Here is a 16,647-nt window from a genome sequence, read left to right as displayed (position 1 = left end):
AGGCTTTAAAAGGGATAATATTGCATAAAAAAAAAAAAAAAAAATTGGAATGTTTATAATTAATCATTTTATTTTACTTATATTATACCCTAAACATTAAAACAATTGGCAAAAAATTGCTTAGCGTAGAATAAAATTCGCATGCAAGTTTTTTATTTTTATTTTCTCATTAATACTTTTATTCTGCATTTAAATTTTTTTTTTGAAATATTTTTTATTAATATTTTAGTCATGCACTATTAAAAATTAAAATATTTATAAACATTCCATGCAATGTAAAAAAAGAGTTCTATTTCAAATAAATTCTGTATAGAAATTTGTAAAGTTACTTTTTGTAAATGCTTTTGAACTTTCATAAAATAATTCTGGAAGAAAATTCAAAGTAAACAGTTTCTTTCTTTCTTTCTTGTGGAACTTGGTTGAATTTTCGGAGCAGATAAAATGCTTAAAAAAAATGTTTTTTTTTCCTGTTTTTATTTCTATTGCTAGACAAAAAGTCGTGTTGGAGGATGATTTATTGCAGCATAATTAATCAGCTTTTTTTTTTTTCAGATGTCATGATGATCTAATGGCACTTACTCTTATTAGAAAAGCAGTGAAACCGCACAGCTCCAGCACACACTGGTCGTAATGGGATGCGATGTCAAGTAGGTACCAGTAGTTTGCATGTAAATAGCAGTCTTTATGATGCAGACTGTAACAATGTGATCACATCTCGCTGCTCTTTCTAATCCAGTCAATAGTATGCTGTGGACGTATGGGGCACAAGTACAGGTCTGAACAGACAGAGAAATGAGTCTCTGTGTTGTAGAGCTCTTTATGCCTGGCTGCAGTCTGATCTGGACGACGTCTCTTGTGTAATTTGAGAAAAGATTATTTGAGGTTAGAAGAGTCAGCTCATGAAGCTTCAGTATGTTAACTATGTTATTCTAAAAACCAAGTTTTTTTTTTTTTTTGGTTTCAGGTTTATAATTTTTTATTCTGAATCGGATTTAAAACATGCTGATCATCATCGTGTTGCTCAATGACATTAAGTAATTAACTCTGAATGATGCATGACATTTCAGACGTGTTATTTCAGAAAACAGAAAAAAAAGAGGGAAAAAAAAGGCAATAATTATGAAATTAAATAAATGTTATACCTTATATGTTGCTTCAGCTTTAGGCAAGGCAAGTTCCTCTTCAGGAACTCGAGCTGCGTCGAACAACGCTTTGGGGAACACGCTTGATGAACGCTTCTTGAGCAAACTCCTCTCATTAAGAGCAGTATAAGAGGGGTTCTCCTGCTTCTAAGCAGACTATTAGTCGTTGGATAGTCGAGGCTATCAACGGCACATACGAGTCGTCCGGTCGGGAGCCAAGGCTCACTCTACTCGGGGTATGGCAGCCTCTAAGGCCTTTCTAGCAGTTGTGTCCATGCTGGAGATCTGCAGTGCTGCGGAGTGGTCCACGCCCTCTACGTTTGTTAAATTCTGTGGCCTAGACATGCTAGTCACTCCAGGCGCTTCTGTGCCCTCGTCCTAAGCTGTGCTCTTCGGATACACACTAGGCAGGGGTTTGGTAGTCTGGCGGCGTTGGTACTCGTTCCCCAAAGCGTTGTTCGACGCAGCGTCTCGTTCCCTCGAGGATACTTACATAACCTAGAGACGTTTATTTATACAGAACATATCATACACAATAGTAATTCAAAGTGCTTTACATAAAAGAAAGTAAAATAAACATGAAGAAAAATAACAAGCATTTTTTTAACTTTGAAAATTATTTAAAAATCGACTTATTTAAAAGGTCAGAAATAGAAAATTATTTAACATTTTAAAAAAATATATATATTTTTTTTCATTAAATTTTACTTAAAATGTTATTATGTTGTATATATATATATATATATATATATATATATATTTATTTCCCCCTTTATAAAGTAATTGTTTTATAATGGTACGTGCTATGTGATATTTATCAACGGTTAGTTTTTACACCTTAAATGAATATGAATGAATGAAATAAAGTGCTCAGCTGTTGTGTGAATGTGGTGAAGTGACAGGGATTTATGAGCAGGGAACAACATGCAGCTGTTTAAACTCAACAATTACTGTCAAATTACAGGTTAAATGTGACTCTACAGCACCTGCTGCCTGCCATATTCATACTTTCCCAAAATTACATCTACATTTATGCAACTGCCAAATATACTTTTATCAAAGGTCACACACATTGGATTCCGAGGTCAACATTTCATCGGTTCATGCATTCCCTGGGAATTGAAAACATGATCCTGATGTTGCAAGTGGCATGATACGGTTTTATTACAGATGAAAAAGTACAATCATTTTTTTCTACTTTAGTTTTCCCATTTAATTAATAATTCACCTGCAAATGAAGACTGTGTCAAGATGCAAAATAATCATAATTTGAAACTAAAACGATTGAAAAATATTTCAGGAAAAAATGTAATTATTAAAAGAACACAAGGAATAATATTTCATCATTTTTATTTATTTGACCCTATGGCTAAATAATCGTGAGTGTCATAAAAGCAAATTTTTCCTTTTTTTATTCGTAATTATTATATCACAATCAAAAGAAAGCAGTTTAAGGACAAAAAAACACAATAAAAGCATATAAAAGTAGTTAATGATGTAGTTTGACTCACTATATTTCAAATCTTAAATCATTTGATGCTTTGTGAGAAAAACAGACCCAAATTAAGTTATTCACTGAAAGTCCTCCAGTCTAATTAATCAAATTGGTTTCATTTGTAATCATATATACACACACACACATATATATATAATCACACTTTGAAAATGTATTTCAAGTTTAATTTAAATGTTATTTAAATGAATTAATAAAATATACATAAAATATAATTTTATTTTTTATTTATAATTAATTAAAAAATAAATATTTATTTTAATAAAATATAATGATAAAATGTAATATAATAACACTTTTTATAGTTTAAGTTTATTTTATTTTAGCTCAGTCTCAAGGTAACGTTTCTCATTTGAGGTAAAGTATTAGTAGTTTTTGACTTTTTTAATTTTATTTTTTTATTTTTATGTGTATAGTTTTAATTTAGTTTAAAATAATTGTTTATTTAATAAAAAGGTAACATTTCTCATTTTTATTAGTACAATTTTTATTTTTTGTTTTTTCATACATTTTCTTGTATTTATTTATGCCATTTATTTTTTTAAGTTTTATTATTTAGTTATTTTATGTGCATTATGCATGTTTATGTATTTTATTTTACTACTTCGACTAAACCTTTTTATTATTATTTCAGTAAGGCCCTAATGATTTTTTTTGTAACCATTCACATTTTTTTTTCTAAATTGGCACAGTTAGGACACATTTGGGCCTCAGTGAACCACGGCAGAATAAATGCTTTAAATTGCCTGTAAAGCCATTCTTACATGAACGCTTCCCGTCTAACCCTGACATCTGTTTCTGATGTTGTTCTCTTGTCCTGAGCAGACAGAAAGCTCTGGTGACCCTGCAGTCAGACGCAGTGAAACTAAAGGGCGTCAGGTGCTGTGTTTCTTGATTTGCATCTGAGCTTTCGGTCGATATTCGTGAAGCTCGGCGCCGGAGCAGATTCCTCAGTGCTGTGTGACACCGGGACGTCAGCTTGCATCAGTTACAAACAAGTGATGAAATAAAAAGAAATGATTTGGTATTCAAAGCATCAGCATGCTGTAAGGGTCAATGTTCCTCTTAGCTATTCCCTGCAGATAGCCAACCAATCCACACACAACATGAAGTTCAGATACATGTGTGCAAAGTGTGCAATGCTTGCATCTAACGTCAGCCTATAGTAGTTTAAACATCAATGCATCTTGATATGAACGATTTATCATATCGCTCCCATAATGCGAAATATTACTAATAATGATTCTTAAGCACTAAAACAAAGCAGTGATATATCCTATAAAACAAAGAGTTTACCTCTCGCTTCTTCCATTTATCTAAAGCTAAATCTCATAAATGCATGAAAGCATGTTTCTGCCAAACGTAAATAAAAACATTGAAATAAAAAAACTGATAATAAATTAATTAAATTAAAAATAAAAACAAAATAAATAATGTGACGCTGAATAAACTGTTACTTTAAATTGTTATATTTCACAATATTAATGTTTATTTTTAACTGTATTTTTGATCAAATTATCCGTCTTGATAACTGATGAAAACTTGATTTAATTTACAAAATGCTTGAACAAAGTGCATTTCTAAAATGCGTCATGATCTCAGTTTGTCTGAGAAAATATATCACAGAGAATAATGAAAAAGAGGAAAGATCTCTGGAGCACAAATAAACACAATCATGATTAAAACATGTTTCCCAACACTAAATTTCTTCTTCAAACAGAGTTCATACTAACCGTGACGGTCTACCTCCTCCAAATATAAACAAATCTATATGTCCCTGACCATAAAAGCAACATAACCATATTTCTTATGATTTGCGGGATGCATGAGGTTGAAAAAATATTAGCATATTTTTTATTTTAGGTGAATTTATTCCAAGAGCTGTTCTAAAAATGAGAAAAACTCTTTTTCGTGACCCATTTTTTCCGTCGAGTTGCCCTGAGAGAAAAATTGAGAGGCGATGCTCAACAACCCGTGAAACCGAACAGACACAATGTGAGAAGAAAGAGTGGAATAAAAAGCCACGGAGCATGACGGCTCGGGGACAAACGCAGGGAGAGACGGGAACAGTCCTGCATTATTCAGCTCGTACGACGCCTTTCCTGGTCATTGCCACCGACAACAGGAACTGAAGGAGGTGTGTGTGTGTGTGTGTGTGTGTAACCGCACGCCAGCTTCACTCCAAGCATTTTATCATGCATTGCATAATGCAATTCAAAATGATATTATATAATGCATTTCAAAGACATTTCTACTCGAATCTGTTGAACATTACACATTGCAATTCTTCCCTAATGATAGGAATAGTTCACCTAAAATGAAAATTAACAGATTTTCTCACTCTCAGGACATCCAAGATTAGGATGAGTTTGTTTCTTCATCAGATTTGGAGAAATGTAGCATTGCATGACTTGCTCTACAGTGAATGGGTGCCGTCAGAATGAGAGTCTGATAAAAACATCACAATAATCCACAGCACTCCAGTCCATTTGTTTCAGATTTTGTCTTCTCCAGATGTTCACTGATGGACTGTGGATTATTGTGATGTTTTTATCAGACTCTCATTCTGACGGCACCCATTCACTGCAGAGCAAGCGATGCAATGCTACATTTCTCCAAATCTGACGAAGAAACAAACTCCTCCTAATCTCTAAAAACCTAAGGGTGTGTAATTCATTTTTGTCTGTACTATTCCCTTAAAAAAAAACAAGTCCTAAAGAATAAAAACTGTCTAATAATCATCCAAAAAAAACCCAGCAGTTAAACAGTATTTTTGATTTTTATATTTTCCCTTATGTTTTCCATGTTGTTATCATTACCGCGAGGGATTTTCACAACTTCAAAGTCAGAGAATTGAACATTTGTGTCTCAGACTGATTTGCAGAGAGGAGCCAAAGGAAACACTTTTAACATCCAGCACAACAAATTAAATGATTTCTCTCTCTTTCTGCAGCCAAAAAACGTGTAAACTTCATGCATCGGGCACCGATTGGTCATGTCTTTGACCCAATGCATTAGTCCTAAATGATGAAACTTTATGAATCAGGTTCACAGAATCTACACTCAGTCAGTCTCAGGGGCTTCTGGGTAAATACACAGACGTCTAAGTCTCAGATGTTCAGATTGAGTCCAAAAATGGCATTTTTAGAGCAAGGAATAAATAAATATAATCGATCCAGACTCTTTTCTATGGAAACATTGATCAACCCCGAGTGGAAATCAGAATGAAGTGTCATTAACATAACTAATATCAGCCCAGAGCTGAAGTTAATCATTTACAGAACTTTATGAAAGCTAGCATAACGAAACTAGCCATTCGTTTAGCATGGCTAATTACTGAAATGTGCTTATCCTGCTGACGGACCTCATCAGTTACAGTATAATCATCCTCCTGTGAGCAGACACAGGGTTTTACACACTCACACACCTCTGATCTCACACAGCGTTCATTAACTAAACCTGTGTGACTCCACGAGCTGATAACACTGACGTTTATTACTGCAGCTTTCAGAAAAACTTCATTTAAAACCGTTTATGTCTCTGAGGTTCAAAATCATCCTTTTTTATATTCAAGACTCTCATCTTACTGTGAACGATTCATCAGTGCACACTATTCAGAGCTATAACAGCTCGAAGTGTAATAAAAATAATAAGAACTGTATAACGATAATAAATATGAATGAATAAGATATAATAAAATCTTTATGAATCTGACGTGCAGATGTAGATCCAGAGGGTCGCATAAAAACTCATTCTTAGAGCTGAAGTGTGCAACTTTCTGGATGTTAAAATATGCCCAGATTAATATGAAGACACTGTGCAACACCGTGACACTTTCGAAACATTGAATCAAACTGATTCAACCAATGATGAGAGTTTGGGGGCGGGACTATCTGCATGTCCGACCAATTACAGGATGTTTAGGGAAACCTGTTTGAAAACCGTCAGTGTGGTGCCACAGAAAATAAGGAGCGATTTGTGGAAGCATATTAATTTTCTTTTAGAGCCGTGCAATGAGTCACAGTGACCACTGGTAATGTGATTTGGGCATGTTTAGGATCTAATTAAGCTGAAAAAAATAAAAGTGAACCAGTGAACTAGGGTTATTACGGTTAACTAATACTAAAACCATAAAAAACTATATAGTAATCAATTTAGTTTGACCTGATGTAATAAAACAACTAAAACTTAAATAAAAACTGATAAAACTATAGATACAATAATATCAAAACTAATAAAAATGGATAAGAATGACAAGCACAGGCCAAAACAACAACAAAAACTATATATACAGAGTATATGAATTAAATTAAATGATGTATATATCTCTCTCTCTCTCTCTCTCTCTCTCTCTCTCTCTCTCTCTCTATATATATATATATATATATATATATATATATATATTTCTTAATTTAGTTTAATTTAGTTACTGAGATAATAAAACAAAAATAAAATGTACAAAACTATATATTGATGTAATAATCTTTTAAAAATATATTAAAACTATATAATAAAAATATACAAAAATAATAATAAAAATAATAATAAACATAATAAAATGGCAAATATATATATATATATATATATATATATATATATATATATATATATATATATATATATATATATATATATATATATATATATAAAATTAAACTAACTTTTTCCCCAGCAAGGTTCCAAATTTAACAAAATTATATACTGAAATATCCATAAAAATTTATTATATATATATATATATATATATATATATATATATATATATATATATATATATATATACTTTCCCCATCTAGTTGCCATGTCAAAATTTATAATTTTCATTTATTTAAAACTTTATGTACTAAAATAGCTATAACCTAAATAAAAAATTATTTAAAATGATGTATATATAAATAATTTATATAGATATATAAATAATAAAAATAGCTAATAAAAAACTAATAACACTGGCAAAAATGTTTAAATAAAAACAAATTCAAAATATGATTTAAAATCTATAATAGTATCTCAGTTGTACTAAAATAACTCTGCTAACTAACAGATATGATCGTTTATCTGCTTTATACAATCTTATGGGTCACCAAAGTCCATTCATAGCAACTCCTCTGAATGATGTGCAGTATTTGAGGATGTCAGTGGCACTCAATGCAGGTTGAGGATTAATAACATGTTTGACGTGAAGTAATGTTAAGAGCAGAGCACAAAAGAAAGACACAGAGCATTTGTGCACTCATTTTAAATGTATAAATCGCACAGATCTTTTACCAGTATTTGAAAATATTCAACAATAAGAGACAGAAGATGTTCAAATTAACAATGATCAGCACTACCGCAATGAATAGTGCAAATAACTGTGATTAAAACTTGTACAGAAACACCTGAGAAAAACGAAAAGAACAATTATTTCATGAACGTCCATAAAAATCAGAAAAGAGTTAATTAATGACATGAATCACTCACATTCATCCTGTAGATTCGTTTCACCATTACTGTTTGACGGCGCTGCTTCAGGAACAAAAACCAAGGGAAAAAAACATTCACATTCACCATCGATTCTTTGAGACGACTTTGGCCGACAGGGCTGGACGATTTCACTGATTTTGGGTGAGAAAATGCACAACTGATTTAATCAATGTGTTTTGATTCTTTTGAACTTTTACGCACCAGTATAACTGTACCGTATTTTCCGGACTATAAGTTGCACTTTTTTCATAGTTTGGCTGGTCCTGCGACTTATAGTCAGGTGCGACTTATTTATCAAAATTAATTTGACATGAACCGAGAGAAAACATTACCATCTATAGCCGCTAGAGGGCGCTCTGTGCTGCTCAGTTCTCCTGTAGTCTACACTGAAGACATAGAGCGCCCTCTCGTGGCTGGAGACGGTAATGTTTTCTCTTGTTTCTAAATAAATGCGACTTATATATGTTTTTTTCCTCATCATAACGTATTTTTAGACTGATGCGACTTATACTCGGTTGAGACTTATAGTCCGAAAAATATGGTACATGGTCAAAATATTCACCTATAGATTCTTCTACTAAAACAATATAAAAAAGCACCAAATGGAGACTTTGAGAACATTTTTTTGTTTGAGTTAAGATGCAAATACATCTTTGTCGTGAACTGATTCATTTGAACTGATTCACAAAAATGATTCAAACTTGAATGCTGCTTTTGATACCGAAGAAGAATCATGTAAATAGTCTGATGATGCAATTTCTTTAGGAAACGTAAAGAACAAATTAAAATCTGTTTTGGCGCTCTGAAGTGAATCTGAACTGATTCACGAAAGCGACTCAAACTTAAATGCTGTAAAAGAAGTCTTTTGGAAGCATAATGCAATGCAATTTTAAAAAAGCGCAATACAATATATATGTGATTCACAATATACTGCATTTTTTGAGTGATTATGGAGTTTGAAGTGATTCATGCAAACTAACATGTTGTTTTTTATACTGAAGAAGAATCATGATAGAAATCTTACTGGACAAATGAATAGAATTGTGGGATTCACAATCTCAAGCATGTTTGAGTAATAATGCAAATGCATCTTTGTTTTAGAAATTGATTCATTGATACGGACAGTCAGAAATGAATCAAACTGAAATGCTGTTTCATCATGAAACTACTTGGATGATGCAATCATTATGAAACTTAATGAACAAATTACAAAAAGCACTGATTCACAATCACGGGCATTTTCGATTAATAATGCAAATGCATCTTTGTTTTAGGACATTTGAATCTTTTTGAAGTGATCTATGGTATTGAATCAGTTTTTGATACTAAAGAAAAATCATGAAACTGCTCTGGTGATGCAATCTTTTCTGGTTTGACTTAAAAGTGCATTAAAATAATTACAGGGTTCAGTTTTTAAATGATGAAAAAATGCTTTTTTGTTTCATGGTTTTGAATCGATTCATTAAAGCGCACAGTTTGAAGTGAATTATGAAAATGAATCAAACTTAAACGCTGTTTTTGATATTGTCATATCAAAGTATTCTGACAAAAAAAAAATGCATTTATATAATTTTATGATTCACAATCTCCACCGAAATCAATGCAAAAATCGAACAAAGGTTGAATATGTAATCGCCCAGCCCTAGTGGCCATCCAGTGCCAGTGCAAGTGTGTGTTTTTCCACTCTCGTGATACTGGTCTTGGCATATCGTGCACAACACAATGCAGTTGAAGCATTAAAAAAAATACACGACTTTAAGTTTAAAATCACGTAAAACAATCCTGGCCTGCCGATGACATCATTCCACTTCCTGTTCAAACGAGAGGATTCTGTACAACACATTTCACAAAGCATCCTTCGGTCAGGTTTGTAAAAACCTCAGTCCTCGCTCTGTTTTGAAATAATAAAGAAAAAAATCATAGCACAAAATTGGACTCGAAAGGAGATGGAACAAAATATCACGGGCGGGGAGAGAACACGAAATGAAGACCGCAAACGCTTTGGCAGAAGAGACGGGGAAAGGAATACACACTGAAAGGATGAAAGAAAAGATAAATTACAGGTGAGACGTGAAGAAAAGTGGTTTTCTCTTTCGCTCGGCACGGCCCGCCATCGTACGACACTCCTCCCACAGATTCAGGGCTGCAAGTTATTCAGGTTTTCCTCACAGAGGAAAGAAGCAAAGAAAAAAGGTGCTCTTCTCATGAAAGTCACGTTTCACTGATTGTCCACGGAAAGTTGTGCCTGCTTCCACCCGTCGAGGAGAGCGGGAAGTCTCGGCTCAGAGATATACAATCACAGCATATATATATATATGAAGACATCCTTTACAGGAAAGGAGCTGAGAATCCATGTCAGGACCCGTGAGGTTGAATCCGTGTGTGTGTGTGTGTGTGTGATGGTAAATACTACTCCAGGTTGGTCTGTTCATCGTCTTGTGTGTTGCTGTGCTCCTGAAGGCATCTCTTGCGTATGACGGGCAGCGGATGAGCCTCTGTGTTAAACACCCAGTCGTCCAGCGGCAGGAGATCATCGTCCGAGAACAGCAGGTACAGGTATCTGTGATCGCACACAGACGGACGGGGTTAACAAAACTCACGACAGTGGCAAGATATCAGCATTTCAATTCAGCCAGTCTGCTCTGAACCATGCATACTGAATTGAATGTGAATGGATGCTGTCAAACTCCAAAATCTATGTAAAAAGCACCATTTCATCAATAAACTGGACCATTTAAAAAAAAAAAAAAGTATATGTAAGTGACTTATTTAGTCATTATACTTTGACATGAAATAACAGTAATAGTCAGAAAAACATATATTTGTGTGTTTTATTTTAATATAGATACTATTCATATGTGTGTATGTGTGTAAGAGAATATGGAGGATAAAACTTGTATCGTAACTAAAAAAAAATAAAAAATAAAAAAAATATATATATATATATATATATATATATCTATCTCAGGGCTATTATAAGTAACTAAAACTGGATAAATACAAAATTGTAATTTCTTAAAATAAAACATTTACTAAAATAAAATATTAAAAAAAACAGCTAGTTGCAAAGGCGCTATTTGTAATTTTTATTTAAAAACTTGATGTTCTTAAATAACTAAAACTAAAAATTTTATAAAAAATAATTTAAAAAATATATAGCGAAAAAGAAACCAATCACTACTTAAAATGGGGCCCCCCCCCCAAATTATATATATATATATATATATATATATATATATATATATATATATATATATATATATATAAATAAATGAAAACTTTTATTAATATAATATTCAAATATAAATTATATATTATAATATTATAAGTTTAATAAAAATAAAGTTAATAAAAGTAAAAAGAAATTCTGATGCTTGTGGTGTAAATCAATGAGATGTTTATAACAGTACAGCAGATACTTACATAAAATGATATAATTATCAGTCATCACTCTGTATCTCCAATAATATGATGAGATTTAAATGATCAAATCATATAATGCAATGAAACACAATGATCGAGAGATGCATGAATAAACGTTCATCAAAAGCCTGAGACTCACTGATTTTTCTAACAAGTGTTCTTTTTTTAAATATTAATAACAATATCAAAGCTTTTCTTGCATTTAATTAATAAAAAACAGCAGAAAGACACTGATGAAGGTGGACTTGAGTTTAGATAAGAAAGTCTAAACTATCAATCAGACGACAGAAGGCATGGAGCTTCATCTGAATTGAAATCTGAGCAAAGGAAGTTAAAGGAAGTCAATGTGCAAAAGTCATATATTGTGAGGTTTTTGTGTCTTTTACAGTAGATCTAGAAAGGAAGAAATGCTAAAATGATCTTGCTTTGATCATCCTGATTGATGTTCTGCATTAAGTCCAAGCGTGGTGCAGAATGCAACCGTGACTCATTATTAAACCTACAGATGTCAGATTCAGGTAATTCACTGATAATGCACTTACTTGAGAGTCTCGGACAGGAAGAAGCTCTGCTGCATGTTGTCGTGACTGACTGTGGAGGCGTACACGTCTCTGATTCCTGAGAAACCTGCGTCCACACGACAGTGCTTCTCTAACGCCTGTGAAAACATTTCATCAGAATGATTATATTTCTAATGTGCCAAGAAACAATATAGGTCATGTGACACTTTATTATACAGCTTCAGTAATCTTACATCAGTAGATATTAACAGCAGATGTTACAAATAAATATAAAGCAACATAACAATTTTCCATACTTTTCAAATATTTATTGCATTTTATGCATTTGGCAGATTATCCGAAGCACTATTGCATTCATGCATTTATTTATTGAGGATGCATTAAATTGATCAAAAATTAAAGATATTTCTAATATTACAAATGCTTTTCAATTTCTAATAAATGCTGTTCTTTTGAACTTTCTAATCATCTGTGAATCCTGAAAAAATAAAATGCATCACAGTTTCCACAAACATATTATTCAGCACAACTGTTTTCAACATTTATAATAATCTGAAATGTTTCTTGAGCAGTAAAACATCATATTAGAGTGATTTATTTGACACTGAAGACTGGAGTAATGATGCTTAAAATTCAGCGTTGATCGCAAGAATATATTACATTTAAACAGATATTCACACAGTAAACGGATATTTCTTTTTTCTGTATTTTTAATCAAATAAATGCAGACTTGATACGCAGAAGAGACTTGTTTGGTACAGTTTCTTGCTGGTAGAAGATACAAGTGATTTATGAGAGATCCTTTAAAACAGGAGAGCTGCTCTTTCCGCCATTTAAACGTTGGCTAGAATATTTCCCGCTAAATTTGAGCGCTGAATAACATAAGAGCTGACACGGCAAATTAATGATGTATTAACCTCAAACAAAGGTAGACACCTAAACTATAATTAGGACTGTCTGGAGAGTTTGGTTTGGAGATGTATTTGACAAATCCATTTGCGTTCTCCTCCACCTCCTGCAGCCAGTAATTAACATGTCATTCTGCTGGAGGAGCGGCTCTTTAACATCTGAGAATAACACCAGAGATCCTCAACACCACACTGAAGAAACGTCCAGATCTATCTGTCTATCTATCTATCTATCTATCTATCTATCTATCTATCTATCTATCTATCTATCTATCTATCTATCTATCTATCCTTCATCCATTTATCCATCTATCCATCCATTCACAAATCCATGTAATTTTCAGTCCATCTGTGCATCATCCATCCATCCATCCATCCATCCATCCATCTGTCTATCTGTTTATCCATCCATTTATCCATCCCACCATCCTTCCATCTATGTATTTGTCCATCCGCCCATCTATCTGTATCTTGTCCATCCATCCTTCCGTCCGTCCGTTCATCCATCCATCCGTCTGTGTTTAGGCATCCATCCATCCATCCATCCATGTATTTGTCCATCTGTTCATCTATTTATGTTTATCCATCCATCCATCCATCCATCCTTCCGTCCGTCCGTTCATCCATCCATCCATCTGTCTGTGTTTAGGCATCCATCCATCCATCCATCCATCCATGTATTTGTCCATCCATCCATCCTTCCGTCCGTCCGTTCATCCATCCATCCGTCTGTGTTTAGGCATCCATCCATCCATCCATCCATGTATTTGTCCATCTGTTCATCTATTTATGTTTATCCATCCATCCATCCATCCATCCTTCCGTCCGTCCGTTCATCCATCCATCCATCTGTCTGTGTTTAGGCATCCATCCATCCATCCATCCATCCATGTATTTGTCCATCCATCCATCCTTCCGTCCGTCCGTTCATCCATCCATCCGTCTGTGTTTAGGCATCCATCCATCCATCCATCCATGTATTTGTCCATCTGTTCATCTATTCATGTTTATCCATCCATCCATCCTTCCGTCCGTTCATCCATCCATCCGTCTGTGTTTAGGCATCCATCCATCCATTCATCCATGTATTTGTCCATCTGTTCATCTATTCGTGTTTATCCATCCATCCATCCTTCCGTCCGTCCGTCTGTCCATTTATCCATCCTTCCATCCGTCTGTGTTTAGGTATCCATCCATTCATCCATATATTTGTCCATCCATCTATGTGTTTATCCATCCATCCATCCTTCCGTCCATCCGTTCATCCATCCATCCGTCTGTTTAGGCATCCATCCATCCATCCATCCATCAATCAATGTATTTGTCCATCTGTTCATCTAATCGTGTTTATTCATCCATCCTTCCCTCCATCCGTACATCCGTCTGTCTGTTTATGCATGCATCCATCTTTGTATTTGTCCATCTGCCTGTCTATCCATGTTTATCCATCCATCTACAGTATGTATTTGTCCGTCTGTCTGTGCATCATCCATCCATCCATCTATGTATCTGTGCATCCATCCATCCATGTTTATCCATCCAACCATCAATCCATCCATCCATTTTTTTGTCCATACATCTATCCGTGTTTAACTGTCCATTTATTCATCCATCCATCCATCCATCTGTTTATTCATCCATCCATAATCCATCCATGTATTTGTCCATCCATCCATCCATCCGTCTATTTGTCTGTTTATTCATCCATCCATAATCCATCTATGTATTTGTCCATCCATCCATCCATCCATCTATCTATCTGAACAATTATAAACCACCAAGCATGGCCTAAAAATATACATTTATTTGTTTATCTCTATCTATTTCATTTGTGAATAAATGAATCTGACAGAGTAGAAATAATACAGCGATTACTCATTATTACTAAACTAAAGACACTTTGTATTCACACTTTTAGGATTGTGGGTAACACTTTCAGCCTTCGAAAAACCCACATTTGTTGACCAATCATCTAAATACAGAGCTGAAACACTTAGTACATGTGGAGTAAGTCTGACGCACCTCCACGGCCTCCCAGCCCCACTCTCTGTACTTGGGGTGATGGGTCAAACGCCACATGTACATGTAGCTCTCGATGACCTCTGGCCTGAGGATGTAGTAGCGGTCACTCAGTCGGGTGGCTGTGGCTTCGGCTCCTGCATCAAAGCGGAACGCCTCTGGACCGAGTTTGGTGGCTGTTCATAAAAAAACATGTTAAATGATTAATAAAGATTATTTCGCTCAAAAAATAGAATCACAATTATTAATTTATCTTTTTTTTACATTTCATCAGAATTATTGCACTTTTGCATAAGCACAAATCAGCAGAACGTAAACTTGCATGGTTTGCTCACAAATTTAGTTGCGGCAAATAGCAGAAATCTTAATACAGTTTATAACGTTTATTTTTAGCACTTCTGAGCGCTAATGTAGAGAGAGTGTTTGCACATGGTTGCCAGGTTGGGAAGACTAAGTAAACCAATGGGCAGAAAATACATTCATGGAAGCCAATTTCCACAAAGTCAGAAAGAAAAAAATCATGCTTTATTTAGTCATAATGACAAATTAATAATAATAATAATTATGAGATGAAATGTTGAAATTATAAGACATACTAAGTTGAAATTATATGGTAAAAAGGCAAAAACTACTATTTATATAATATTTGTTAATATTTTTAAATCTCAATTTATTTGTGTATCTTCAGCTTCCAAAAAAAAAAAAAAAAAATCACAACTTTTTCCATCTCATAATAATGACTTTTATAGTCGTTTTTTTTTTTTTTTTGTTCTTATATGGTGAAAATCCAGTAATTCAAATGTAATTCACTGTATAACGTGGAATGTTACGGAATCGTCAAATTTTAGATGAATAAATCGAAATTATGTCAGTACTTTAAACACACACAAACACACACACACACAGAGAGAGAGAGAGAGAGAGAAACGTAAAGGTCCTTGTGGAAACCTGTCAAAATAAAAGTTGGGTTTAACTTGAAGAAACTGTGACAGAAATACATTACTATTGCTACATTACTATTTCAAATTTTCATTTAACTTTTTACGTTTTTTCCATTTAGTTATATATTACATTATTGTTAGTATGTTAGTATGTCAAGTTAAACTAAATTATATTTAGAATATTTAACTTCAGTCAACAATTATTGGTTTTATAAGGGCTCTAATCAGTGGACTATCCTTGTATATTTTCAACAATACAGGCCATATTTCCTTTTTTATTTTTTTCCTTTTACCCCTTTCTCGTTCTTCAAGATCTCAAGTTGATGAAAGATTTTGTAGGCAGTGCATGTACATACCCCCCCCTCCCCCCACTTTCACACAAGTCCCAGTTTAACCTCTGGTTCTATTGAGTGAAAAAGCACTAGTTAGTCTTTACATTTATCCAAAGCGACTTACAGTGCATTCAGGCTATACATATAATTGTTTTACCAGTATGTCTTTAATCTCCCTCATGATGATTGCACAGCTGGTGTAAATACTAGCACATAAAACAAATCCGCTGCTGAACAGATGCTTTGAGCTTTGTGTTTTTAAAGCGTGGAGAAACCTGAGGTTGTAAACTCACAGCGTGTGTTTAGTTTGTGCGCACAATGCAAACTTAATGAAAACACAATGCTTTCAAAACAGAACATAACACAACAAACCCAAATGTAT

General features: G+C 33.7%; 1 protein-coding gene across 1 annotated transcript in view; it reads right to left on the bottom strand.

Annotated features, from left to right (window-relative positions):
* Positions 1-9,678: 9,678 nt before the first annotated feature.
* The window catches only part of LOC113059600 (mannosyl-oligosaccharide 1,2-alpha-mannosidase IC-like), a 55,570-nt gene continuing 48,601 nt past the window's right edge, over positions 9,679-16,647 (bottom strand). The window contains exons 10-12 of the mRNA XM_026228150.1: positions 14,996-15,168; positions 12,087-12,202; positions 9,679-10,681 (exon numbers count right to left, since the gene is read on the bottom strand). Of these exons, the coding sequence (XP_026083935.1) occupies positions 10,531-10,681; positions 12,087-12,202; positions 14,996-15,168 (440 nt within the window). The 3' untranslated portion in view covers positions 9,679-10,530. The remainder of the gene's footprint in view (positions 10,682-12,086; positions 12,203-14,995; positions 15,169-16,647) is intronic.

This window comes from Carassius auratus, chromosome 41 (genome assembly GCF_003368295.1).
Source record: "Carassius auratus strain Wakin chromosome 41, ASM336829v1, whole genome shotgun sequence".
Lineage (NCBI taxonomy): Eukaryota > Metazoa > Chordata > Actinopteri > Cypriniformes > Cyprinidae > Carassius > Carassius auratus.
Note: the sequence above shows the minus strand (reverse complement) of the source record. Positions and strands in the feature narration are given on the sequence as shown.